Raw genomic sequence first — 27,362 nt, 5'->3', positions numbered from 1 at the left:
TTTCTTTGTAGTATAGGAACGAGCAAATGAGTAACTATTTGATGATTTTGGGAACCAAGTTTCTTGCTGTTAGAGAAGGAAGATACAATTATGAAACGAGGAAAGGTTAGGAAGAACTATGTAGTATTGAATGGTAAGTGAGCTTATGGCTTTTTATACATGTAAATATAAAAAGAGATAGATATAGAGAAACACAGACATAGAGACATAAATATAGATCCTACTTTTGTTGACTAAAAGGACTTAGATGCAATGATATTCTTGAAGCAATTCAGTCACCCAACATGCACTAAATGGAACCAGGACTTCTTGGAGAAATGGCTGGTTCCAAAGTTGGAGCAGTGAAAGCACAAGATGAGTCTGAAACATCTTTTTGTATCTAAAAAAAATAAATAAATGTTCACAAATGATGTTGCTATATCAAAAACCCCTAGGAGCCAACTTAAGCAAACTTCAGTAGGCCAAATCTAAGACAATCCAAGTATTAAAATAAATAATGATTATAATGGATTTTAATCCATTGGGGAAAAAAGAACCCATTGAGTTTATACTACTAATAAACATATATAAAAAAAATTATACTACAAAGAAAACACATTTTCCTTACAATAGAATGCTAATAACAACCCTAGTAGGACTGCCCCCATAGGGTTTCCAAGAAGTGGCTGGTGGATTCGAACTGCCGACCATTAATTTGTTAACAGCTGAACTCTTAACCACTGCATCTCCAGGGCTCCAATAAATATATAAATAAAGAAATTTATTTATACTATAAAGAAAAGGTAACACTTTTCCTTACAACAGAATGCTAATAAATGATGGAAGAATGATGCATTTTTTTATTGCGCTTTAAGTGGAAATTTACAAATCAAGTCAGGCTCTCATACAAAAATTTATAAATACCTTGCTATGTACTTCTAGTTGCTCTCCCCCTTATAAGACAGCACACTCCTCCTCTCCACCCTATATTCCCCGTGTCCATTCAGTCAGCTTTTGTCCCCTTCTGCCTTCTCATCTCACCTCCAGACAGGAGCTGCCCACATAGTCTCATGTGCCTACTTGAGCCAAGAAGCTCACTCCTCACCACTATCATTTTCTGTCTTATAGTCCAGTCCAATGCCTGTTTGAAGAGTTAGCTTTGGGAATGGTTCCAGTCTTGGGCTAAAAGAAGGTCTGGGGACTATGACCTCTGAGACACTTCTAGTCTCAGTCGGACCATTAAGTCCGGTATTTTTAAGAATTTGAGGTCTGCATTCCACTGTTCTCCTGCTCCATCAACGATTCTCTGTTGTGTTCCCTGTCAGGGCAGTCATCAGTTGTAGCCAGGCACCATCTAGTTCTTCTGGTCTCAAGCTGATGTGTTGTTGTTGTTGGGCACCATCTAGTTCTTCTGGTCTCAGGCTGATTTGTTGTTGTTAGGTGCCGTCGACTCAGTTCAGAATGAAACACTGCCCGGTTCTGTGCTATCCTTACAATGCTTGAACCCATTATTGCAGCCATTGTGTCAATCCATCTCGTTGAGGGTCTTCCTCTTTTCTGCTGACCCTGTACTTTACCAAGCACGATGTCCCTCTGATGGAGTTTTTTAAAAATTGCCTCTTGTACCCATCATAGCAAAAATTCAATCGGGGAAGAATTATTAATACTACTAATGGATACTAAAGCCAGTGGGTGAAAATGTAATGAAAAAGAGGATCAAATAACTTATAAATTAAGAAGGGGAAAAAAAGTACTATCTTTACCAAGGAGAAGCGTGATAAACACCAACTTAACCAAGGGATCAAAGTTAACATCACAAACAATAGGACAAACTGACATCATGAGCTTTCAGGTGTGATACACTGAGGACTTGCAATCGCTAATGTACTCATTCCTGCCAAATGCAGAACCTGAATCTAATCATGAGCAAATGTCACATTAGAAAAACCCAACTCGAGGAGAGGTCAACAAAATAAAATTAAAAATGTCAGCATTATTTAGTAGTCTGAGGAACTTGTACATTTTAAGGAACCAAAGAGGGGAAAAAAAACACACTTAATAAAATGAATATTTTGGGCTCAGGACCAGAAAAGAAAATATTCTAAAGGAAACTGTTGAGCATTTTAGAAAAAATTTAATTGGGTCTGAAAATAGGATAATAAAGTTGGTGGCCTGAACCCACTAGCCATTCCATGAGAGAAAGATGTGGCAGTCTATTTCTGTTAAAGACTACAGACTTGGAAACCCTATGGGGCAGTTTTACTCTGTCCTACAGGGTCGCTATGAGTCAGAATCAACTGGACCGCAGTGGGTTTTGTATCAACACTAAGTTCCCTGACTGTGGCTGTGTTAGGTGATGTTCTTAAACTTAGGAAACACACACAGAAATATAGAGGGGAAAAAGGATACGATGACTGCAATGTACTCTGAAAAGGCTCAGAAGAAAAAAAAAATATATAAATATGCATAGTGAGAATGTTAACTAGTAGCGGAGCTACGTGAAGGTTACACAAGAGTTCTTTACACTGTCTTTGCAGCTTTCTGTAAATTGGAAATTTTTTCAAAATAAATATTTAGAAGAAATGCAACTAACTTTTTTGTTTACACTCTCCAGTTTTTAAAACAATACAAGCTAAGTGTAAAATGTAGACTAAATATTCAAAGTTATAAAGCAGCAGTTGAAAACCCCCCATAATTCCCTGACCAGCTAAATCATTGATGTACCTCCCTTCAGAGTATTTTTAAACATTGTTGTCAGGTGCTATCCAGTGGATTCCAACTCATAGTGACCCTGTGTACAACAGAACAAAACACTGCCTGTTCCTGAGCCATCCTCACAATCATTGTTATGCTTGAGCCCATTGTAGCCAGTGTGTCAAACCCTCTCGTTGGGAGTCTTCCTGTCTTTCACTGACACTCTATTTTACCCAGCATGATGTCCTTCTCCAGGGACTGGTCCCTCCTGGTTAACCCATCCAAGGTATGAGAGATGCAGTCTTGCCATCTTTGCTTCCAAGGAGTATTGTGGCTGCACTTCTTCCAAGGCAGATTTGTTCATTCTTTTGGCGGTCCATGGCATATTCGATATTCTTTGCCAACAGCATATTTTAAAGGCGTCAATTCTTCTTTGGTCTTTCTTATTCATTGCCCAACTTTTGCATGCATATGAGGTGACTGAAAACACTATGGCTTGGGTCAGGTGCACCTTAGTCCTTAAAGTGACACCTTTGCTTTTTAGCACTTTAAAGAGGTGAGTTTGCTAGTATGCCTGGGAAAGTGCTGTCCTGATGGACGAACTGTACCCTGAGCATTCCTGAACCTAAATTGTAACCTGTTACTTCCCTAATAAACCTTATAATCATGAGTATTGTCTGTGAGTTCTGTATGGCCATTGTAATGAATTATCAAACCCAGCAGCAAAGTAAAGATTGGAGAAGGAGGGACGGCTGGTGTCAGATCTGTTAAAGATGGTGGAGAGAGGAGGCAGGTCTGACCTCTGCCTCATAGGAATCAGCCTTGGGCTGTTGGTCTTGATTCTTCTCTCCTTGTGAAGTTAGAGGTCAGGTCAGGCTCTGCTCCCATGCTGTTTTTGCAATACAACAGGGTAAAAACTGTGCAAAAAAAAAATGTGAATTTAAAATAATACACATCCATACAAATGAAAAAGAGGGGAGGGACTAATGAAAACTATGCAACACGGAAAGGAGTTAAGGAAAAATAGAAAACTCTATTTCATGATTCTTTGACAAAGAAAATCACCCACATTTTGCCAAATTTGTGTTATATAATCAGTTAAATAAGGGTTTCAAGTATGGGTAAATAAGTCTTTAGTTGCAGAATCTCGGAGACAGGCTGTGCTTTTTCCTGATAAAAGTCAAGTCCAGTAAGAAGTTCTACATCTCTGACCCGGGCAATATGTGCATGCCATCTTTCTTCGATCCAAACAGCCTCTGGCTTATCTTCCTAAAAAAAGAGAAACACAGGGCTATTTTCCACAGGGCATGATTTTCCTCAAGAGAAAGATATTATTACTTAAAAGCTGTCCTTTTCTCTGCCATTTCTATTGCCTTGAATTGTAATTTGATACAGCTAAGTTCGGGTTTTAATAAAAAAATAAATGTATGAAGTGTAATATAACAGACACCATTACAAAGTCATAAAGTTTAGCCATTTTTATATATTCTCCAGATACATATTTTTAAAGAAATAAATTACAGATAAAGTTTAAATGCCCAGTATTCCTCTGTTCAGAGCTAATTGTTATCATGAATTGGTGTATACCTAGTATTTTTTTTTTTTTTTTTTTTTGGCTTTTACTCCTGTCAGTATGCAATAAACCAAACCAAACCAAACCAACAAACAAAAAAACACTGCCATAGAGTCAGTTCTGACTGATGGCAACCCCATGTGTTACAGGATAAAACTGGTTCATAGGATTTTCTTGACTGTAATCTTTACAATAGCACATTACCAGGCTTTTCTTCCTTGGCACAGCTATGTGGGTTTGAACTGTGAACCTTTAGGTTAGTAGTCAAGTGTCAACAGTTTGTAACACCCAGGGACCTTCTATTTAATGAGTTTTCAAATTTATACAATTTAGAATACTAATATTTATAATACTAATTTATATAATTAGTTCTATACCTAGATCTAATTATTTTTCTTCATTGTCATATTGATAGGGGTTTTACTATTATAAATAATACTGCAATGAATAACTTGGCTCTCAACAAGATGGACTGACACAGTGGCTGCAACAATGGGCTCAAGCATAACAATGATTGTGAATATAGCACAGGACCAGGCAGTGTTCCCCTGTATTGTACATAGGGTCGCTAGGAGTTGGAACCAACTCGATGGCACAAACAACATGCCTCCTTTGTTCAAGTCCATGAGCTTCTAGGATACAGAAATGGAATTGTTGGGTCATAGAAAACATTGCAACTTTAACTTTACCAGATATTAACTTTTTTTTTTTTTTTTGTTAACCAGTTGCCATGAAGTTGATTCCAACTCATGGTGACCCCATGTGTGTCAGAGAAGAACTCTGCTCCATAGGTTTTCAGTGGTTGATGTTTTAAAAGTAGATCACTAGGCGTTTTTCTGAGGCACCTCTGGGCGGACTCCAACTTCCCAATCTTTCAGTTAGCAGTCTAGCTCATTAACCTTTTGGACCACCCAGGGACTCCAGGTATTAACATAGTCCTTCATACCAATTTATACTTCTGTAGGCTGCAAAGGATAATTACCATTTTCCCACATCGTTGCCAAACCCATGGGTCCGAAACAGTGTTCTATCCAGATTTAAATTTTATTACCCCAATTTATTACAATTTAGTATGTCTCTTCTATTTCTTGGTCATTTAAGTTTTAATAGGATTTTTACTCCATAACAGTTAGTTCAATCATTTAGAAACATGGGTTTCTCTGGCATTCTTTATACTTGTTTTCTCCTATTCATATGATATTGCTAAGTTTCAGTTAATGTTAACAAAGTGAAAAAGCTTATTAAACGAGTCTTTTTTAATAACTCACATTTGACTTTAGCACAGTGGTACTTGTTTTTTAAATATGCTGGCTTAAAATAGGTAGTCACTCTGGGCCAGAGGAAGTGGAAGAGGAACTTACTTTTTGTTCCTAACCACCAAGGCATTTCTCTGCGTGAGATTCACGAAGGGAGTGAACTGTTTTTTAACAAATATGCAGTATGCAAATTTGAGCTTATATTACAAACGGGAATCTAGTTCAAAGTCTTTTTTTCCCTTGCCTTTACTATTTCACAGTTCAACAGCATTTAATATTTTGGTCCCTTTTTTTGTTTCATAAAGTTTTCTCCCACTTGGCTTCCGTGGAGCCCCGGCAGCGCAGCGGTTAAGTGCTCGGCTGCTAATCAAAAGGTTGGCACTTCCAACCCACCAGCCGCTCTGTGGGAGAAAGATGGGGCAGTGTGCTTCTGTAAAGATTTACAGTCTTAGAAACCGGTGGGGAAGTTCTACTCTGTCCTGCAGAGTCATTATGAGTTGGAATTGACTCCATGGCAATGGATTTGGTTTTGTTTTTTGGCTTTCATGACTACTTTCTTCTAGCTTATTTGGAATCCTTTCAATTAAATGTTTAGTTAACACCTGACATTCTTCCCTCTTTTAAAATTGCTGTTAAATGACCAAAAAGTACAATACATGACTCTACTTACACAGGGGTGATACTCAAGCTATTTAACAATCAGACAAGCCACAGGCACCAACCAATATGAACAAAAGCCAACTATAGACAGCCTCTCTGCATCCCAGAAGGATATCAGCCCTAAATATACAGTTTTTATAAGCTATATTTAAATGTATGGTTTTTATAAAATATGATATGTATAGATCTGTTGTTTGTGAATAGACTTATTATATACCCCCAAAACACAACTCACTTTGTTATTTTTTGAGATAACGTATCAGTTTCAATACTTTTCTCCCCTTATCACTTCCTTACTCTCTCTCCTTAACCATTTCCAGTGTGGTTATTGCTGCTATCACACTACTGAAACTATTTTGTCTAGGACGACCTTACTAGGATGACAGTGATTTCCTCAGACCTTTGACTTAGTTAGCCACCCCATGCTTCCAAAACTTCCTCTTTTGTCTTCTATAGCTGAATTAACTGCATACTTGTTTGATGACACCTTCCCTTTCTTTAACCCATTCGAGTTCTTTCTGCCCTGGGAGTATAGACATCTTCCTCAATTTGACTTTTGAGTCTCTTCTCTCCACTTTACCACCTTTGTCAATTTTATTTTACTCCCATGATTTAATACCAAATCTATATCTACAGTTCTCATTGCTCTTCTGAGCTCCATATCTGCTAGTAATTTACGATAATGATAGTCACTTGGACTCATGCTACGTTCTCATTTATCTGACATGAATTTAACTACACAAAGTTGGGAGGAAAAAAAAGGAAAAGGAAGGAAGGAAGAAAAGATGGAAGTGGAAGAAAATATATAAAGAAATATAAATCTAGTGCCCTAGATTGAGTATGAGGTGGAATTTGTGAATCTGCCATTCCTACAACTGGTTTTAGTTCCCTCAAACCTCTTATAGCATGAGTGTCTCCCCACACTGAGTGATTGGAGTATTTAAAACCAGTTGTCATGGAGTCGACTCCAATTGATGGCAGCCCCATGTGTGTCAGAGTAAAATTGTGCTCCATAGAATTTCCAATGGCTGATTTTTTTTTTTTTTTTTCCCAAGAAGTAGATTGCCAGCCTCCATGAACAACTGCCTCTTTTGCCATGAGGCCAGAAGAACTGAATGGTGCCTGGCTACCATTACTGAATATTTTGATCAAAGATTCCATAGAAGAATCCTGATCAAAACAGGAAATGTCCTGAATGGACTTCCTGGAGCCGTGAAGGTTGGATGAAACCTAGAAACTATTGCCATGAGATAAGCTTTTAAACCTTAAGCTAAAAATATGTCCTGAAGTATCCTCGAAACCAAACAATAGTTTAGCTTAACTAGTAGAAAACGTCTGCCTCGAGTATTATGCTGTTTTAAGAACTATATGGGATCAAACTGACAACAGCAACTCGAAAGACTCAGTGGTAAAGAGTATCACGCAATATCGGTTATCATGTCTGTATTTAGAAAAGGGAGTGAAGGATGATGGCTTCTCTAAAAGTGCTGATAGGAAAAATAGGGATTCAATCGACAACATCTCCTGATGGATTCTTGTTTGGAAATTCTTCTTCCTCACTCTAGGAATATGAGTGACCCACTGCTTAGCTGCTAACTTTTGACTTCTATCTTTAATCACTGAGAGACCATTCATACACTCAAGTTCAGATCTTATCTTCAAGATCCAGCTGAAAGAAATTCTACAGCAATTATCTGCCCCTCTTTTGTACCACATAACTTTCTTTTGATGTGAGCCCCTTTCGATAAAATTCATGTCTGATTTATCTGTGTACCTTCCTTTATACATAGTATGGTGAAGGTATCAAACTGTTAAACACCTGGAAGAATATAGATGAAATTGCAACCTGGCCTAGAACCTAAGCTTTAATTTCCAGTCCCTAATAGCCTATGGGACTTTCCATGTGAACTTCCCATTTCCAAGAGCTTGACATGCCTAAACTTAACTATTTTATTTACCTTCCAAAATAGTTTTCATTCCTAACTTTATTCTTTCCTTCTTTTCCCTAACTACCTACATTTAAAATGTCTGATTCATCTTTAAGCTTCTCTTTTCCTTTGGCTCTTGCATCCAATCATTTAGCAAGTCCTCCCCATTCTTCATGCATTTTAAGGACGTTGCTTCTTAGTCCTCTCAATCTATTCAAATTCTGCTCATTTTTCAGGGCCCAGTCCTACTCCCACCTTATTTTATGACACTTTTATTGACAGTGCCTCTCTAGCCTTGAATTCAAAATGGTAATTAATCCCAATTTTGAGACATCTTTTTAAAAAAATTTTTTTAAATAATCTTGTATATTTTGACTGACCTATTTATGTGCCTTTATCTCACATATATAACAAAATTACATATGAACTCCTTGAGGATGGGGACCATGCATCCCTCCTTGATGCATTCCAAAGAGTTTCTGCTATGATGCTGTACACTTAATAGGTAGGTATACTCAATGTATTTGTTGAATGACTTCAGCAAAACTCAACAGGATATATATTTGTTTCTATAATTACATACATGAAAGGTAGAGTAACTACATATGAATTGCCTTGATCCAAGAAAGATTTGAGGCGGTCTTTTTAACACATGTTTAAAAAAAAAAAAAAAAGTTGCTTGAACTAACCTATTTTGCAGCTATAAATCTGTAAATCAAACCCATTGCCACTGAACAAATTCCAACTCATGGTACCCCATGTGTTACAGAATAGAACTTCTCCATAGGATTTTCTTTGGTATAACCTTTACAGGAAAGACCCCTGGTGGTGCAATGCTTAAAGTGCTCAGCTGCTAACCAAAAGGTCAGTGGTTCAAACTTACTAGTGCGTCCCCAAGAGAAAAGACCTAGCTATCTGCTCTCCTAAATATTAAATATTACAGCCTAGGAAACCTTATGGGGAAGTTCTACTCTGTCATACATGGTTGCTATGAGTCAGAATCGACTCAATGGCACACAATAACAACAACAATCTTTATAGAAGCAGATCACCAGGACTTTCTTCCACAGCACTGCTAGGTGTGTTCGAACCACCAACCTTTAGGTTAGCAGTCGTTCTAGAACCTTGTGCTTCAAATTAAATGCAGTTTTTATATTTACATATTCATTCAGTAAACACTAATTTAGTGCCAACTTAGGAACAGAATCTTAAGGTTTGTACCCAGAATAAAAAGATCAGTAAGATACCATTTTTTTCTTATTAATGAGTGTGAATATGGTATATATAAATAAAATACATAAGGTATGCCTATATAAACACATGTTCATGTATACATATATATATATGTTTAAACTGGCAGTAATTACATAGAGATCAATCATCCAAGGAAAAACTCAAACCTAAAGTCATTATCAGCACACCTCTAGCCCTGAAACACCTACAAGAATGTATTTTAGTCAGAGCCACTTCTGTGAAAGCCCAGATGAGTTCTGACTAATCATTTTCTCAGGTCACAGGCAATCTCCCGAAGCATACTCACAGGACAGCTCTCCATGTTGGTAGGTTGGTGAGGGATGATGAAGGGTAGGACGTCCAACCACCCAGGGCAGTCGTTAGGAGTGTGGCTTTTGTTTTTACAACTAGTCAGCACCACAAAGTAGTGTGTTGGGATGGGAACACTGGTGTTGCCTACATGTCTACAAACATAATTTAAAAGTTTTGATGTTATTATATTTTTGCTTCTAAAGATTGTAAACGTCCTTATATATTTTTAAAGAAATGCCAAAGTAAAAAATAGTAAAGAGAATAGAAAATACAGTCTTCTCACATATTTTTAAACTTCAACTAGCTATAGTAAACATTTCTAGTAGAAATCCAAGCTTAGTCATTTTAACATTACGGGGAAATACCAGAATACAAAGAAAAGCAGAATGTGGTATTCCGCATCCTGTGTTTCCTAGTTTTGTTGACTTTATACTTTTTATTGTCTTTGAAAGAATACATAGCAAAACATATACCAACTCAACAATTTCTACATATGTAATTTAGTGACATTGATTACATTCTTCAAGTTGTGCAATCATTCTTAACCTCCTTTTCTGAATTGTTCCTCCCACGTTAACATAATCTCACTGCCCCCTAGGCTTCCTACCTGACCTTTTGAGCTACTGTTGCTAGTTTGATCCCATATAGACAGTTCTTCAAAATGGCATGATGTTCAAGGCAAACATTCTTTACTAAATAAGCTAACCTATTGTTTGTTTTAAAAGAAGACTTCAACGGATATTTTTGTTTCAATGTTTAAATATTATCTGAGGGTAACAGTTTTGGGGGTTCCTCCAGCCTCAATGGCTCTAGAAAGTCTGAATTTCATGAAAATTTGTAATCGTGTTCCTCATTTTTCCCCCTGTTGATCAGGATTCTTCTACAGAATCTTTGATCAAAATAATCAGTAATGGCAGCTGGGCACCATCCACCTCTTCTAGTCTTGTGGCAAAGGAGGCATTTGTTCATGGAAACAATTAAGCATGTATTCCATTTCCTCCTCCTATTCATTACTCTCCTCTTCTGCTGCTGCTCCAGGTAAATAGAGACCAATTGTTGTACACTGATGGCTGCCTGCAAGCTTTTAAGAGCCCAGGTATTACGTAATGAACTAGGAGGTAGAACAAAAGCACTAAAAATGATGTTAGGCCAATTATCTGGGATGTCCCATGAAAACATGACCCTAAACCTCCAAACCAAAGAAACCAAATCCCATGAGGTGTTTGGTTGTATATAAGCAGCCTCTGCAGCTTCATACCTTTTAGTGGCTTTTTCTAGTGGAAAGAGCAGGGGCTGGGAATGAAGGCGCCCAGGTTCCAGCTCTAGCGGTGCACTCATACAAACTGCCTCGATTCATTCCTAGTCTGCTCTACCGCTTATTTGTTGTGGAACTCAGAAAAGCTACTTAACCTTTCTGTGCCTCAGTTTATTCATCTCTAAACGGGGGCTAAGATAACCTCACATAGGGTAGTTTTGTGGATTCAATGAAATATATGTAAGTGCTCAGAAAAGTACCTATCACATAGTAAAGTTTTAAGTGTTTGCTGGAATTATTAAATGTTGAAAGGTAGGATCAACAGACACTGAAACAAGGCCCAGGAGAATGCTTCAATGTTGATGACAGACAGAAAAGATAAAGTCTACACACTCTCGGAAACAGTTTCAGAAATGTTACTTTCTCGGAAAGTGTAGGTGGAAAGCATTGCCTTACATAATCTAGGCTTAAAAACCCTTTGCCTTCCAGTGGATTCCAACTCAACGACCCTGTAGTCTGTGCTTAGATAGTACAATTATTTAGTTTGATCCTTCATATGTTCTAATGAAACTTCTGTACATTTTTGCCATATAAAAATTTTGCTAAATACTGCGAGCAGCTATCTAGGATACTCCACTGGTCTCACCCCTTCAGGAGCAAGGAATAATGAAGAAAACTAAAGATACAAGAGAAAGATTAGTCCAAAGGACTAATGGGCCACGTTTACTACGGCCTCCACCAGAGTCCACTACAACTAGAAGTTGCCCAGCTACCACCACTGACTGCTCTGATAGGGATCACAATAGAGGGTCCCGGACAGAGATGGAGAAAAATGTAGAACAAAATTCTAACTTAAAAAGAAAGACCAGACTTGTTGGCCAGGGACTGGAGAAACCCTGAGAGTGTGGCCCCTGGACACCCTTTCAGCTCAGTAATGAAGTCACTCCTGAGGCTCACCCTTCAGCCAAAGATTAGACAGGCCCATAAAACAAAATGAGACTAAAAGAGCACACCAGCCCAGGGTCAAGAACTAGAAGTCAGGAGGGGACAGGAAAGCTGGTCATGGGGAACCTAAGGTTGTGAAAGGAGAGTTGACATGTCATGGGGTTGTTAGCCAATGTCATAAAACAACATGTGCATTAACGATTTAATGAGAAACTAGTTTGTTCTGTAAACCTTCATCTAAAAGTACAATAAAAAAAGAGAGATTATAACAAAGAAAAGAAAATTGCTAAATATATAGATAGATTAGATTGAAGATCATCAATAGTAATAGTATATAAATGCATTATATGACATTTAGAACACTGAGCTTTTATTTAAAATACTGGGATTTTCCCCTGTGGCACTCTATTTCTAAATCAAAAAAAGTCCATTTGGTTTCATATCACTTACTTTGTAATTTCATCTGAAGCATCAAAATGGCCATCATAATTATAATCAAATACTGGTCCACTAACCACATTTACTCCGTTTCTTTCCACAGCAAATCTTATAAGAAGAACATTATGGAAGTAATGCCATATTTCTAAAAATAAAAGGATGAGGCGTTAAACCATATGAGGAAATACTTTATATTACAGACAGGTACGTTTAAATAGTTATCACCAAATTCTGCTTCAATAATTGGCAGTGGTACTCCCAAGACTCTAGCCCCCAGACATGCTGCTAACTCAGAACTTAAGCCACTCTCGAAACCCATTTTTTCAGACAAACATTAAAACAAATAATAACACAGTGAGGAATGTACTCTTAGTTCAATCAAATATACAAGACCAAATGGGCAACTCCTGCCCAAAAGTAAGATGAGAAGGCAGGAAAGGCCAGGAAAACTGGATGAATGGACACAGGGAACCTGGGATGGAAAGGGGAAGTGTGTTATCACTTTGTGGGAATTGCAACCAATATCGCAAAACAATATGTGTATAAACTTTTGAATGAGAAATTAACTTGAGCTGTAAACTTTCACCTAAAACACAATAAAGTAAAAAAATAAAACACACATATAAATTTTTGAATGAGAAACTAACTTGAGCTGTAAACTTTTACCAAAAGCACAATAAAATAATAATTAAAAAATTGGCAGTGAGGTCTGAGTAATTCTACAAAACACATCAATGACACCTTTTTGTTGCTGTTGTTGTTGCAGTCTTGGAATTATAGTTGAATATATTTCCAGAATCCCCTCTAAGGCTGAGATGCTTTTGGTACAGTGAGTGTTGGCTAAAAATGGTCAGGATACAAATAAATGAAAAAATAAAACCATACCCTTTTAGCCTAGTAATGAATTCACTCCTGAGAGTCACCCCTCAGCCAAAGATTGGACAGGCCCATAAAACAAAACAAGATTAAAGGGGCACACCAGCTCAGGGGCAAGCACTCAAAGGCTGTAGGGGACAGGAAAGCTGGTAACAGGGAACCCAAGGTCAAGAAGGGAAAGTGCTGACATGTCATGGAGTTGTTAACCAATGTCATAAAATAATCTGTGTACTATTTAATGAGAAACTAGTTTGTTCTGTAAACCTTTATATAAAGTACAAGAAATAATATATATACATATGTATATATATATACACACACACACACACACACACATAGAATAAATAAAAAATAAAACCATCACCATGGATTTGATTCCAACTCATAGCAACCCTATAGGAGAGAGTAGAACTGCCTCGTAGAGTTTCCAAGGCTGTAATCTTTACAGGAGCAGACTGCTACTTCCTTCTCCTTCAGGAGGCTGGTGGGTTCCAACTGACCTTTCAGTTAGTAGCAGAGCATTTTAACCACTTCACCACCAGGGTCATATTTAGAATACACATACTACCTTGCTAATGATGACTCTTGGGACAAACATTAAACTTATATTTACTTATGACATCAGTAAAATTTAGCTTTGTGAATAGCTCTTTACTGTTAAGTTGTTATGTTGTTGTTAGGTGCCATCAAGCTGGTTCTGACTCATAGTGACTCTATGTACAACAGAATGAAACACTGCCAGATTCTTCACCATCCTCACAATGGTTTCTATGTTTGAGCCCATTGGTGCAGCCACTGTATCAGTCCATCTTGTGAAGGATCTTCCTCTTTTTCACTGACCCTCTACTAAGCATGACGCCCTTCTCCAGGGACTGATCCCTCCTGATATATGTCCAAAGAATCTGAGAAGAAAGCTTGCCATCCTGGCTTCTAAGGGGCATTCTGGTTGTACTTCTTCAAAGACAGATTTGTTTGTTCTTTGGCAGTCTATGATACATTCAATATTCTTTGCCAAAACCATAATGCAAAAGCATCAATTCTTCTTCGGTCTTCCTTATTCATTGTCCAGCTTTCACGTGCATATGATGCCATTGAAAATACCATGGCAAGGGTCAGGCACACCTTAGTCCTCAAAATGACATCTTTGCTTTTTAACACTTTAAAGAGGTCTTTTGCAGCAGATTTGCACAATGCAATACATCATTTGATTTCTTGAGTGCTGCTTCCATGGGTGTTGATTATGGATCCAAGTAAAATGAAATCCTTGACAACTTCAGTCTTTTATCCATTTATCATGATGTTGCTTATTGGTCTGGTTGTGAGGATTTTTGCTTTCTTTATGTTGAGGTGTAATTCATGCTGAAGGCTGTGGTCTTTGATCTTCATCAGCGCTTCAAGTCCTCTTCCCTTTCAGCAAGCAAGATTGTGTCATCTGCATATTGCAGGTTGTTAATGAGTCCTCCTCCAATCCTAATGCCCAGTTCTTCTTCATATGCCTAGCTTCTCAGATTATTTTCTCAGTGTACAGACTGAATAAGTGTGGCGAAAGGATATAACCCTGACACACACCTTTCCTGACTTTAAATCACAAAGTATCCCCTTGTTCTTTTCAAAGGACTGCCCCTTGGTCTATGTACAGCTTCCCCATGAGCTTAATTAAGTGTTCTGGAATACCCGTTCTTTGCACTGTTATCCATAATTTGTTATGATCCACACAGTCAAATGCCTTTGCATAGTTAGTAAAACAGAGTTAAACATCTTTCTGGTATTCTCTGCTTTCAGCCAAGATCCATCTGACATCAGCAAAGATATCCCTGGTTCCATGTCCTGTTCTGGATCCAGCTTGAATTTCTGGCAGTTCCGTGTGGATGTACTGCTACAACTGCTTTTGAATGATCTTCAGCATGATGTTATTTATGTGTGATATTAATGCCATTGTTCAATAATTTCCACATCCCATTGGATCACCTTCATTTGGAATACACACAAATATGGATCTCTTCCAGTTGGTCGGCCAGGTAACTGTCTTCCAAATTTCTTGGTATAGATGTGTGAGTGCTTCCAGCATGGCATGAAATATCTCAGTTGGCATTCTGTCGATTCCTGGAGCCTCATTTTTCACCAATGCCTTCAATGCAGCTTGGACCTCTTCCTTCAGTACCATCGCTTCTTGAACATATGCTACCTCCTTGAAAGGTTGAACTTTGTCCAATTATTTTTGGTACAATGGCTCTGTGTATTCCTTCCATCTTCTTTTGATGTTTCCTGTATCGTTCAACTTTTTGCTCATGGAATTCTCAATATTGCAATTCGAAGCTTGAATTTTTTCTTCAGTTCTTTCAGCCTGAGAAATGGCGAGCACGGTCTTCCCTTTTGGTTTTCTAACTCCAAGTCTTTGTACCTTTCATTATAATATTTTACTTTGTTATCTCCAGCCACTCTTTGAAATCTTCTGTTCAGCTCCTTTACTTAATCTATGTTCAGGAGGAAATTTCAGAGTCTCTTCTGACATCCATTTAGGTCTTTTCTTTCTCTCCTGTCTTTTTAATGACCTCTCGCTTTCTTCACACATGATGTCCTTGATGTCATTCCACAGCTCGTCTGGTCTTCGGTCATTAGTGTTCAACATGTCAAATCTATCCTTGAGATGGTCTCTAAATTCAGGTGGGATATACTCAAGGTCGTACTTTGGCTCTCATGGACTTGCTATAATTGTCTTCAGCTTCAACTTGAACTTACATTTAAGTGATTAATGGTCTGCTCCACAGTCAGCCCCTGGCCTTGTTCCAACTGATGATATTGAGCTTCTCTATCATCTCTTTCCACTGATGTAGTTGATTTGATTTCTCTGTATTCCATTTGGTGAGGTCCACATGTGCAGTTGCTGTTTACGTTGCTGGAAAAATGTATTTCCAATGAATAAGTTGTTGGTCTTGCAATATTCTATCATGCAATCTCCAGCATTGCTTCTATCACCAAAGCCGTATTTTCCAACTACAGATCCTTCTTTTTCATTTCCAACTTTCACATTCCAATCACCAGTAATTATCAATGCTTGATCAATTTCAGAATGCACAAGTTGGTAAAAATCTTCAATTTCTTCATCATTGGTATTAGTGGTTAGTGATGAAATTTAAGTAATAGTTGTATTAACTGGTCTTTCTTGTAGATGTATGGTTATTACCCTGTCACAATGGTGTTGATTTTTGGGATACAATTTGAAAGTTGTTACTGACAATGAATGCAACTAGATCATATGATTGTCAGATTCAAAATGACCAATACCAGTCCATTTCAGCTCACTAATGTTTAGGATATCAGCCTTCAAGTGTTCCATTTAATTTTTGACAACTTCTAATTTTCCTTGATTCGTACTTAGTGCATTCCACATTCCAATTACCAGTGTATTATTGCAGCTGTTTCTTCTCATTTTGAGTCTTTCCACATCAGCAAAAGAAGGTCCCAAAAGCTCTACTCCATTCACATCATTAAGGCCCATTCTACTTTGAGGAGGCAGCTCTTCCCCAGTCATACTTTGAGTGCCTTCCAACCCAAGGAGCTCACCTTCCAGCACTAAATCAGATAATGTTGCACTGCTACCCATAATGTTTTCAATGGTCAATTTTTTAGAAGTAGATCACCGTGCCCTTCTTCCCAGTCTTAGTCTGGAAGCTCCACTGAAACCTGTCCACTATGGGTGAGTCTGCTGGTTTGAAATACCAGCATACCTTCCAGCACCACAGCAACACGTAAGCCACCACAGTATGACAAACCGTCAGACATGGGGCACACAGTTAAATTAGGGATTAAAAACAAATTATCAGAATTCTAGCAACAAGACAGCCAAAATTGAATTAAGTTCCACAAAAACTATGCCAGGGATCTTTCCTGTACCTATAGTTAAAACATTAGATCGAAATAGTTCTTACACTCAGGAACAAATTGCAATAAAGGACATATTTAATTTGGATGTTCAGGGAATCACTTCGCCACTTTAAAGATAATAATCTGTATATATACTTACTTTTGAATTCTTCATACATAGGGACCAAATTACTTGTAATTAAAGCATCATATTGACCATCAGAAGTTCTGTTGTTTGCTGCAAAACAAATGAATTTTATAAATCTAATTACAAGAGAATGTATGATATACTATATAAAAGGCCTATTTCTTCTATGTACTAATATAAGTTTACTAACAGTCAAAATGCAGAGACTCTAAGTACTCTTCTGTAGAGGTCATCATTGATACCTGTGGTAGGTGCCTACCTCAAAAAAGATATGTCTGTGTCCTAACTCCTGCTTCCTGTCAATGTTACCTTATTTGGAAACAGAGTCTTTACAGATGTAATTAAATTAGGGTCTTGAGATGAGATCATCCTGAATTTAGGGTAGGCCCTGAATCCAATGACTAATGTTATAGAAGAAAGGATAGGGAGATTTGAGAAGAGGAGAAACACAGAGGAGAAGATCACGTGAAAAGGGAGGCAGAGATTGGAATGATATAGCCACAACCCAAACAACACCTGGAGCCACCAGAAACTGGAAGACACAAGAAAGGATTCTCCCCAGAACCTTCTGAGAAAGCATGACCTTGCTGACACCTTGATTTCAGACTTCCAGCCTCTAGATCTCTGAAAAAGTAAATTTTTCTTGCTGTAAGCCACCAAGTCTGGAAATCTGTTACAACAGCCGTAGAAAATGAATACAAGACATGGATGTATTGTTATTTAATGTCCATAGGTTAATAATGTTTTTATAAATAATGCTATTCCAAAATAAAATTCCCTGAAGAAAATGAGTTTTTACTCAGTAAAGACTGCTGGCCAGAGCACCACAAAATTATCAGCTCTGAGAACTGACAAACGTGTGTCTGGCACCATGAGCACTAAGTGTGTGTGCTGTGAATCCAGGCTGCACAGGCTGGAACCCCAGATCTTCAGCAACTCAGTTGCACCACATGGGCAAAGGGCCTGGTCCTCCCATGTTTCATTTGTCTCCTGGTATCTGTCACATGGAATTCTTGTGAGTGTTAAGAGATACAAACCTATAAATGCTTATTATAATACCGTTTGTATTTAAACTATGCTTGAGTAGGTACCTTAACTAATACTTAAATCAGAGACCAATGGGTGGGCACCAAAAAAACAAGGAGAAATAAGCCTTCTTTTTCTGCTTTTAAGATTTCACATGGAGTTTAAGGCCCTCAAGACTCCAATAAACCTTTTCTACATTTTACACTAAGCCCTGAAATTTGGGAAGGCATTCAACGTAATATTACCTCTATTTCAGATAAATATGAGAATTTGCTTGTGATAGTTTCTGATTCTAACCAATTAGCTAGAATTTATAGTGGAGAGTCAGAAGGGAGCTTCATTTTACCCTTAAAACTTTTCGAAAGGCAAGTTGCTTAGTTATTTCATTTCCTTGTCAAGGTAAACATTCATATATCAACCAATATCTGATGGTTTAACAAATACAATTTTAAATTTTTATCAGCAAGATGTTGCAACTATTAAAGATTTATCCAAGAGTTTACATAAATTTGGTAGCTCTAATTACATCTAACCAAAACCCACTGCTGTCGAGTCGATTCTGACTCATAGCGACCATACAATCCAGTGAGGACAGAGTAGAACTGCCCCATAGAGTTTAATTACATCCAGATACTTAAATATCAGTTCCTTTACCCTAATTTTGTTTTAGAAATTTTCAATGGCTGTGCTACTTGCTTTCCTTAAGTCTTTTTCCCAATATAAATCTCTGAACCCCTAAATTATAAATTTCTAATTTGACCATATTTGGCCATAGCTTGAAGGAAAATGAAGCAAATATCAGAAGTAAAACCAATTCCAAGAAGCTGAAATTGTTGTACATCTCTTGGGCAAGTAAATGAAAAATGACATTTCCTGCTAAACAGGGAAGACATTTGAGTTTTAGAAAGATCACACTGGCTGTGGATGTCCCCGGGAGAGATGCTTTCCAAAAAAACTTAAGGTTTATTCAGCGTCTTAATTCACGGTTTAAAACTGTTGGACACATCGCATGAGTGAGAGGCCAGATTCTGACCTGATCCCTTCTCACAGGCGCAGCTGCATTCTCAGGACAGGCCTCAGCTGGGCAGTAGCCAGAAAAAATGTTTATTTTAGATGCTTGTGTCCCTCTCCAAGGAATCTTCAGTTTTAAAATTAAACTTAAACCTGCCGAACTCTCTGAACATCTGGGCCAAATTACAGCAGCAAAATTTATTAGACTTTATTATAGCTGTTACACTGCTTCTAGCCAGCCCACAACCACTGGAAGCCTCCTAGGCAGCTAGTTTAGCCCAAGCAGGTAGTTTTGGTGGGGAATATATGTTTAAAGCACATGCCCACATCCAGCTGATGAGGGCTTTCTAAGCTGCTGCTCTAAAAAAGAGTTATACTAACCAGGAGAATAGAGGAAGCCGTGGGTGATATTCTCGTCTGCTAAATAGAAGGAACATTTTTGGCTCTCAGAAGGAGCGACCCTGACATCAGCCCGCAGACAGTCTGGGACAGAGGGAGGAAGAGGCGAAGTGTCTCCCTGTTGAAAGAAAGAAAAGAAAAAAAAAAAAATTATGCCCACAGCTGTGGCTCACCCATTGCCTTATATGGTTTGTGACTTCCCTACAATGTTTTTCATTTAATCTTTTCCTATTTTCTTAGTGAATCAGGTCTACGTAAGCAATGGAAATGGGTGTCTTCAGCAGTGTTTTGTTCTGTGGTTCCCTTCTTGGCAGGGACACTGAGCGGACAAATCAAATGCACCTTAGAAAGAAATATTTGCAGAGTAAAATCCAAATTGAACCAGAGGAAAAACAGGAGCTATTGCTAAAAACCAAAATCAATTTCAGGATCTAACTTCTATGTGGTGATATATGTTGAACTTGTAAATAACAATTTAATGTAAAATGTAAACAGTTTATTTGAAAAACACAGATATGAACTGTCCCCAGCTGAGTAAAGACTTCTAACCAATTTAAGATTAGTTTTAAAAAAAAATTGTAGTGGTCTGATCTTACTTATTTGGGGATTGAAACAAATTTGTAGTTATGATTCATTTCTGTACTTTTTCTATACATGCTGCATTTTCTATAATTTTCTTTGTAATCCTAGTTAAAGACTAGTACAATCATTCTATAAATGTGCTTCCTGGCCCAAGTATTTAAAGCAATAGAGTACTACATGATCATTTTATTTTGACTAGCATGATATCATGAGAGAGTGAGCATTTTGATTTTCATTATTATTCTTCAATGATATTTTTTATTTATATGGCCTTTACACACATAGAATATCCTTCTTAACAAAACTCAAAATAATTTATAAACAAAAATTAGAATGTTCTTGCTCTATTCACTACTTTGTACTAAAACAAAAATTAGCTATAGCGTCTAAAATGTATGAGATGAATTCACAAAAGAAAAAGTAACTATACACTGTATACTGTATTCGCAGACAGGAAAGTACCATGCTGAGGTAAGAACTGAAGGTGAAGAAAGTCTGAGGAAGGCCATGTAGAGACTGCACGCCTAACACACTGCAGCACTCCATTTGGAAAACACAATACAAAAGTTGAGTAAAACATAGTAGATTGAACACAAACATTTATTTCTGCTCCCTTCTGAAATCTCACTAAAATGATTGTAGTGATAAAGACACATGAGAGTTGACAAGAAATTTTCAGAAACTGGAAAGCAGATCAACAAATCATAAGCTGACAACCAAGAACCTATGGTTGGGAAAGCACAAGGAAGCAGATTCCTACTGTAGGACTCCAAATGGGTTTAGAACTTGGAGTCTCCTGATAGACGATGTGTATAGGGCTAGAAACAAGAGGGTAGATTGAATGTCTATAAATGAAGCCAGAGAGAATGTTTACTCTCTGGAGAGGTTCAACCAGGGGGACCACCAGCCTCGAGAACACATGGTGCAATTAGCTGAGAGGAAGTGTACCATTCTGAAAACAATGAAATTAAATAGAAATGTACATACTGAATGGAAAGACTCCTCCCAGGCTCTTTGCCCAATGTAGGTTGCCAGTTTTATATACAGTAGGTCAAACATTGAAAGTCTTCTTTGAGGCAGGGCCAAGATGGCTGACTAGGTAGAAGCTACCTCAGATCCCTCTTGCAAAAAAGACTCGGAAAAACAAGTGAATCAATCACATACATGACAATCTACGAACCCTGACCATCAAACACAGATCTAAAGAGTTGACCTGAGTGACAGAGACTGAGAACGAACAACCACGGGGAAGCAGCGACTGTTTTTGGAGCCTGGAGCCAGCGTTTCAGTCAGAAAACCTTGGCGCTGGGCTTTGGACTGGGTGTAGGGGAGCTGAGCACGGCATCCTGAGACGGTGCAAACACGGGACGCAGCCCTAGCCCCCAGAAGTGACCTCGGGGGAAGCCCAGCCAGGGCACACAGGCAGCGCAGTGACGCGGCTGACAGGAGGAGAAGTCACCAGGAGGCAGTGACTGGTTTTGGAGCCTGGAGTGCGGCGTCCCAGCCAGGGAACCTTGGTGCTGGGCTTTGGACTGGGAGTGGAGAAGCTGACCACAGCTTCTGAGACAGCACAAACACAGGACACTGGCCTGACCCTTGGGGGCAATCTTGACCCAACCAGCACACACAGGCTACACGCTCCTCAGGAATCTCAGATAAAACAGTCATCACCAAGCAAGATAAGTAACTGTCTATATTCCTGGGTGCTACTCTCTCCTATCTATCTGATCCCTCCCCTCCCTTCCCAGGCAGCTTCATTAACATTGGAATTTCCTGGGCCAGGGAGTAAAGCATTTTTGTTTTTGTTTTGTCTTTTCCTAACCCATTCTCCTGGCCTGAGAGAAGCAGCTACAAGAAACCCAGGGACCAAAACTCCTTCCCTGTTTCCCGAAATTGGAATAAAAATACAGAACCAGCTCCAGCCAAGCATATGAGACCCACAGTCTTGGGCTTTCATCTCTACAGGGAACAAGGTGGCTATTATAATGCAAAGGCAATTCTGATAATGGTCTGACTATAATTGTTTTAGCAGATTACTGGAAAGACAAGTTTCCCAGGTTTGATATCTCTACCTATTAAACAGAGCCCTCACTGACCCACAACGGGGAACTGAGGGCTGAAGCTCCACCCAAACCACCTAGCCTCCTGCCAAAGGGGTCTGAGGATAGTGACACCTACCAGTCTGTAGAGGTACATGCATTGGGTGCCTAAGGGACAGCTACAGAGCCCACCCACCAAAGTGCTTTAGGAATAGAGACACACCTACCTCACTGGAACTTGGGGGAAGCTTGTCAGCATCCTGCCCCCCCTGGAGTGTGAAACCCTGCTGCTACTAGAATCTGGTGCACACAACTATCACCACTACTCCTCTAAGTGAATAGGTGACAGTCTACAGCACACACTTGGTGACCCAAAATCAGATTCTCCACAAGAATAGTGAATGGACTCTTAGGCTTATATATCTGGTAACAGCCCAGACCAGCTGATAATAGGACATAAGTAATTCAAAGGCTACAACAATTAAGACAGCGTAATCTAGTAGCCCATCTATGTATACTGAAAGAAAACAAAACAAGATAAGACTCAGTGAGCAAATATAAAATAAAATAAATCATTACAATATCTTATAGATGGCTCGGAGACAGCAGTCGATATCAAACCACATAAAGAAGCAGACCATGATTGCTTCTACAACTCCCCAAACTAAAGAATCAAAATCTTTCCCAAATGAAGATACAATCCTGGAATTGCCAGATGCAGAATATAAAAAACTAATTTACAGAATGCTTCAAGACATCAGGGATGACCTCAGAAATGAAATAAGGCAATCTTACAGAAAAAGCCAAGGAACACACTGATAAAGCAGTTGAAGAAATCAAAAAGATTATTCAAAAACATAGTGGAAAAATTAATAAGCTGCAAGAATCCATAGAGAGACAGCATTCAGAAATCCAAAAGATTAACAATAAAATTACAGAATTAGACAACTCAATAGGAAGTCAGAGGAGCAGACTGGAGCAATTGGAATGCAGAGTGGGGGAGGTGGAGGATAAGGCAATTGACACCAATATAGTTGAAGAAAAATCAGATAAAAGAATTTAAAAAAATGAAGAAACCCTAAGAATCATGTGGGACTCTACAAAGAATAACTTGCGTGTGATTGGAGTTCCAGAACAGGGAGGGATAACAGAAAATACAGAGAGAATAGTTGAAGATCTGTTGGCAAAAAACTTCCCTGACATCATGAAAGACGAAAGGATATCTATCCAAGATGCTCATTGAACCCCATTTAAGATTGATCCAAAAAGAAAATCACCAAGACATATTATCATCAAACTTGCCAAAGATAAAGAGAAAATTTTAAAAGCAGCCAGGGATAAAAGAAAGGTCTCCTACAAAGGAGAATCAATAAGAATAAGTTCAGACTACTTAGCAGAAACCATGCAGTCAAGAAGGCAATGGGATGGCATATATAGAACACTGAAGGAGAAAAACTGCCAACCAAGGATCATATATCCAGCAAAACTCTCTCTCAAATATGAAGATGAAACTAAAACATTTACAGATAAACACAAGCTTAGAGAATTTGCAAAAACCAAACCAAAGCTACAAGAAATACTAAAGGAAATCGTTTGGTCAGAAAATCAGCTACCAACACAACACAACGTCACAGAACAGAACATCCTGATATCAACTCAAATAGGGAAATACAAAAACAAATTAAGATTAATTTTAAAAAGAAAAAAACGCTCAAAACAGGGAATCATTGAAGTCATTAGGTAAAAGATCACAATAATCAAAAAGAGGGACTAAATACAGGAGGTATAGAACTGCCATATAGAAAGGAAAACAAGGCAATATAGGACAATACAAGTCAGGTTTTTACCTATAAAAATAGGGGTAAATATTAAGGTAACCACAAAGAGGTCTAATAATTCCATAACTCAAAATAAAAAGCAAGAAAAACATAACAACTCAACAAACATAAATTCAACTACTATGAAAATGAGGAATACACAATTTACAAAGAAAAACATCTCAGCACAAAAAGGTAAGTGGAAAAATGAAATTGTCAACAACACACACAAAAAGGCATCAAAATGACAGCACTAAACACATACTTATCTATAATTACGCTGAATGTAGATGGACTAAATGCACCAATAAAGAGACAGAGAGTCTCAGACCGGATAAAGAAACACGATCCGTCTATATGCTGCCTACAAGAGACACACCTTAAACTTAGAGACACAAACAAACTAAAACTCAAAGGATGGAAAAAATATATATCAAGCAAACAACACTCAAAAAAGAGCAGGGGTAGCAATATTAATTTCTGACAAAATAGACTTTAAAGATAAATCTACCACAAAGGATAAAGAAAGACACTACATAATGATTAAAGGGACAACAGACCAGGAAGATATAACCATATTAAATATTTATGCACCCAATGACAAGGGCTGCAAGATACATAAAACAAACTTTAACAGAACTGAAAAGTGAGATAGACACCTCCACAATTATAGTAGGAGACTTCAACACACCACTTTCGGAGAAGGACAGGACTTCCAGTAAGAAGCTCAATAGAGACACGGAAGATCTAATTGCTACAATCAACCAACTTGACCTCATAAACTTACACAGAACACTCCACCCAACAGCTGCAGAGTATACTTTTTTTTCTAGTGCACATGGAACATTCTCTAGAATAGATCACATATTAGATCATAAAACAAAACTTTGCAGAATCCAAAACATCAAAATATTACAAAGCATCTTCTCAGACCACAAGGCCATACAAGTAGAAATCAATAACAGAAAAATTAGGGAAAAGAAATCAAATACTTGGAAACTGAACAATACCCTGCTCAGAAAAGACTGGGTTATAGAAGACATTAAGGAGGAAATAAAGAAATTCATAGAATGCAACGAGAATGAAAACACTTCCTATCAAAACCTCTGGGACACAGCAAAAGCAATGCTCAGAGGTCAGTTTATATCCATAAATGCACACATACATAAAGAAGAAAGAGCCAAAATCAGAGAACTGTCCCTACAAATAGAACGTGAGCAACAAAAGAATCCATCAGGCACCAGAAGAAAACAAATAATAAAAATTAGAGCTGAATTAAATGAATTAGAGAACAGAAAAACAATTGAAAGAATTAACAAAGCCAAAAGCTGGTTCTTTGAAAAAATTAACAAAATTGATAAACCATTGGCCAGACTGACTAAAGAAATACAGGAAAGGAAACAAATGACCCAAATAAGAAAAGAGATGGGCCATATCACAACAGACCCAACTGAAATTAAAAGAATCATATCAAATTATTATGAAAAATTGTATTTGAACAAATTTGCAAACCTAGAAGAAACGGATGTATTCCTAGAAAAACACTACCTACCTAAGCTAACACAATCAGAAGTAGAACAACTAACTAGACCCATAACAAAAAAAGAGATTGAAAAGATAATCAAAAAACTCCCCCCCCAAAAAAGCCCTGGCCTGGACACCTTCACTGCAGAGCCCTACCAAACTTTCAGAGAAGAGTGAACAGCACTACTACTAAAGGTATTTCAGAGCATAGAAATGATTCAATACTACCTAACTCATTCTATGAAGCCACCAAATCCCTGATACCAAAACCAGGTAAAGACACCACAAAAAAAGAATATTGCAGACCTATATCCTTCATGAACATAGATGCAAAAATCCTCAACAAAATTCTAGCCAATAGAATTCAACAACATATCAAAAAAATAATCCACCATGACCAAGTGGGATTTATACCAGGTATGCAAGGTTGGTTTAATATTAGAAAAACCATTAATGTAAACCACCATATAAATAAAACAAAAGACAAAAACCACATGATCTTATCAATTGATGCAGAAAAGCCATTTGACAAAACCCAACACCCATTCATGATAAAAACTCTCAGCAAAATAGGAATTGAAGGAACATTTCTCAACATAATAAAGGGCATCTATAAAAAGCTAACAGCCAACATCATTCTAAATGGAGAGAGCCTGAAAGCATTTCTCTTGAGAACGGGAACCAGACAAGGATGCCCTTTATCACCGCTCTTATTCAACATTGTGCTAGAGGTCCTAGTCAGAGCAATTAGGCTAGACAAAGAAATAAAGGGCATCTGGATTGGCAAGGAGGAAGTAAAATAATCTCTTTTTGCAGATGACATGATCTTATACACAGAAAACCCTAAAGAATCCTCCAGAAAACTACTGAAACTAATAGAAGAGTTCAGCAGAGTATCGGGATACAAGATAAGCATACAAAAATCAGTTGGATTCCTCTACGCCAAAAGAACATTGAAGAGGAAATCACCAAATCAATACCATTCACAGTAGCCCCCAAGAAGGTAAAATACTTAGGAATAAATCTTACCAAAGATGTAAAAGACCTATGCAAAGAAAACTACAAAGCACTACTGCAAGAAACTAAAAAGGACCTACTTAAGTGGAAAAACATACCTTGCTCATGGATAGGAAGACTTAACATAGTAAAAATGTCTATACTACCAAAAGCCATCTATACATACAATGCCCTTCCAATCCAAATTCCAATGACATTTTTTATTGTGATGGAGAAACAAATCACCAACTTCATAAGGAAGGGAAAAAAGCCTCGGATAAGCAAAGCATTACTGAAAAAGAAGAAGAAAGTGGGAGGCCTCACTCTACCTGATTTTAGAACCTATTATACAGCCACAGCAGTCAAAACACCCTGGTACTGGTACAACAACAGGCACATAGACCAATGGAACAGAATTGAGAACCCAGATATAAATCCATCCACATATGAGCAGCTGATATTTGACAAAGGCCCAGTGTCAGTTAATTGGGGAAAAGATAGTCTTTTTAACAAACGGTGCTGGCATAACTGGATATCCATTTGCAAAAAAATGAAACAGGACCCATACCTCACACCATGCACAAAAACTGACTCCAAGTGGATCAAAGACCTAAACATAAAGACTAAAACAATAAAGATCATGGAAGAAAAAATAGGGACAACATTCGGAGCCCTAATACAAGGCATAAACAGAATACAAAACATTACCAAAAATGATGAAGAGAAACCAGATAACTGGGAGCTTCTAAAAATCAAACGCCTATGCTCATCTAAAGACTTCACCAAAAGAGTAAAGAGACCACCTAC

General features: G+C 37.9%; 1 protein-coding gene across 2 annotated transcripts in view; it reads right to left on the bottom strand.

Moving 5' to 3' along the window:
- Positions 1 to 835: 835 nt before the first annotated feature.
- Positions 836 to 27,362, bottom strand: part of ENPP3 (ectonucleotide pyrophosphatase/phosphodiesterase 3) — a 112,321-nt gene continuing 85,794 nt past the window's right edge. For both annotated transcript variants that reach the window (XM_049900798.1, XM_049900808.1), the window contains exons 21-25: positions 19,580 to 19,715; positions 17,174 to 17,251; positions 12,286 to 12,418; positions 9,631 to 9,787; positions 836 to 3,942 (exon numbers count right to left, since the gene is read on the bottom strand). In XM_049900798.1, coding sequence (XP_049756755.1) covers positions 3,772 to 3,942; positions 9,631 to 9,787; positions 12,286 to 12,418; positions 17,174 to 17,251; positions 19,580 to 19,715 — 675 coding nt within the window. In that variant the 3' untranslated portion in view covers positions 836 to 3,771. The remainder of the gene's footprint in view (positions 3,943 to 9,630; positions 9,788 to 12,285; positions 12,419 to 17,173; positions 17,252 to 19,579; positions 19,716 to 27,362) is intronic.

The sequence above is a fragment of the Elephas maximus genome, chromosome 1, assembly GCF_024166365.1.
Source record: "Elephas maximus indicus isolate mEleMax1 chromosome 1, mEleMax1 primary haplotype, whole genome shotgun sequence".
In the NCBI taxonomy this organism is placed as follows: domain Eukaryota; kingdom Metazoa; phylum Chordata; class Mammalia; order Proboscidea; family Elephantidae; genus Elephas; species Elephas maximus.
This window is presented reverse-complemented; position numbering and strand designations above follow the sequence as displayed.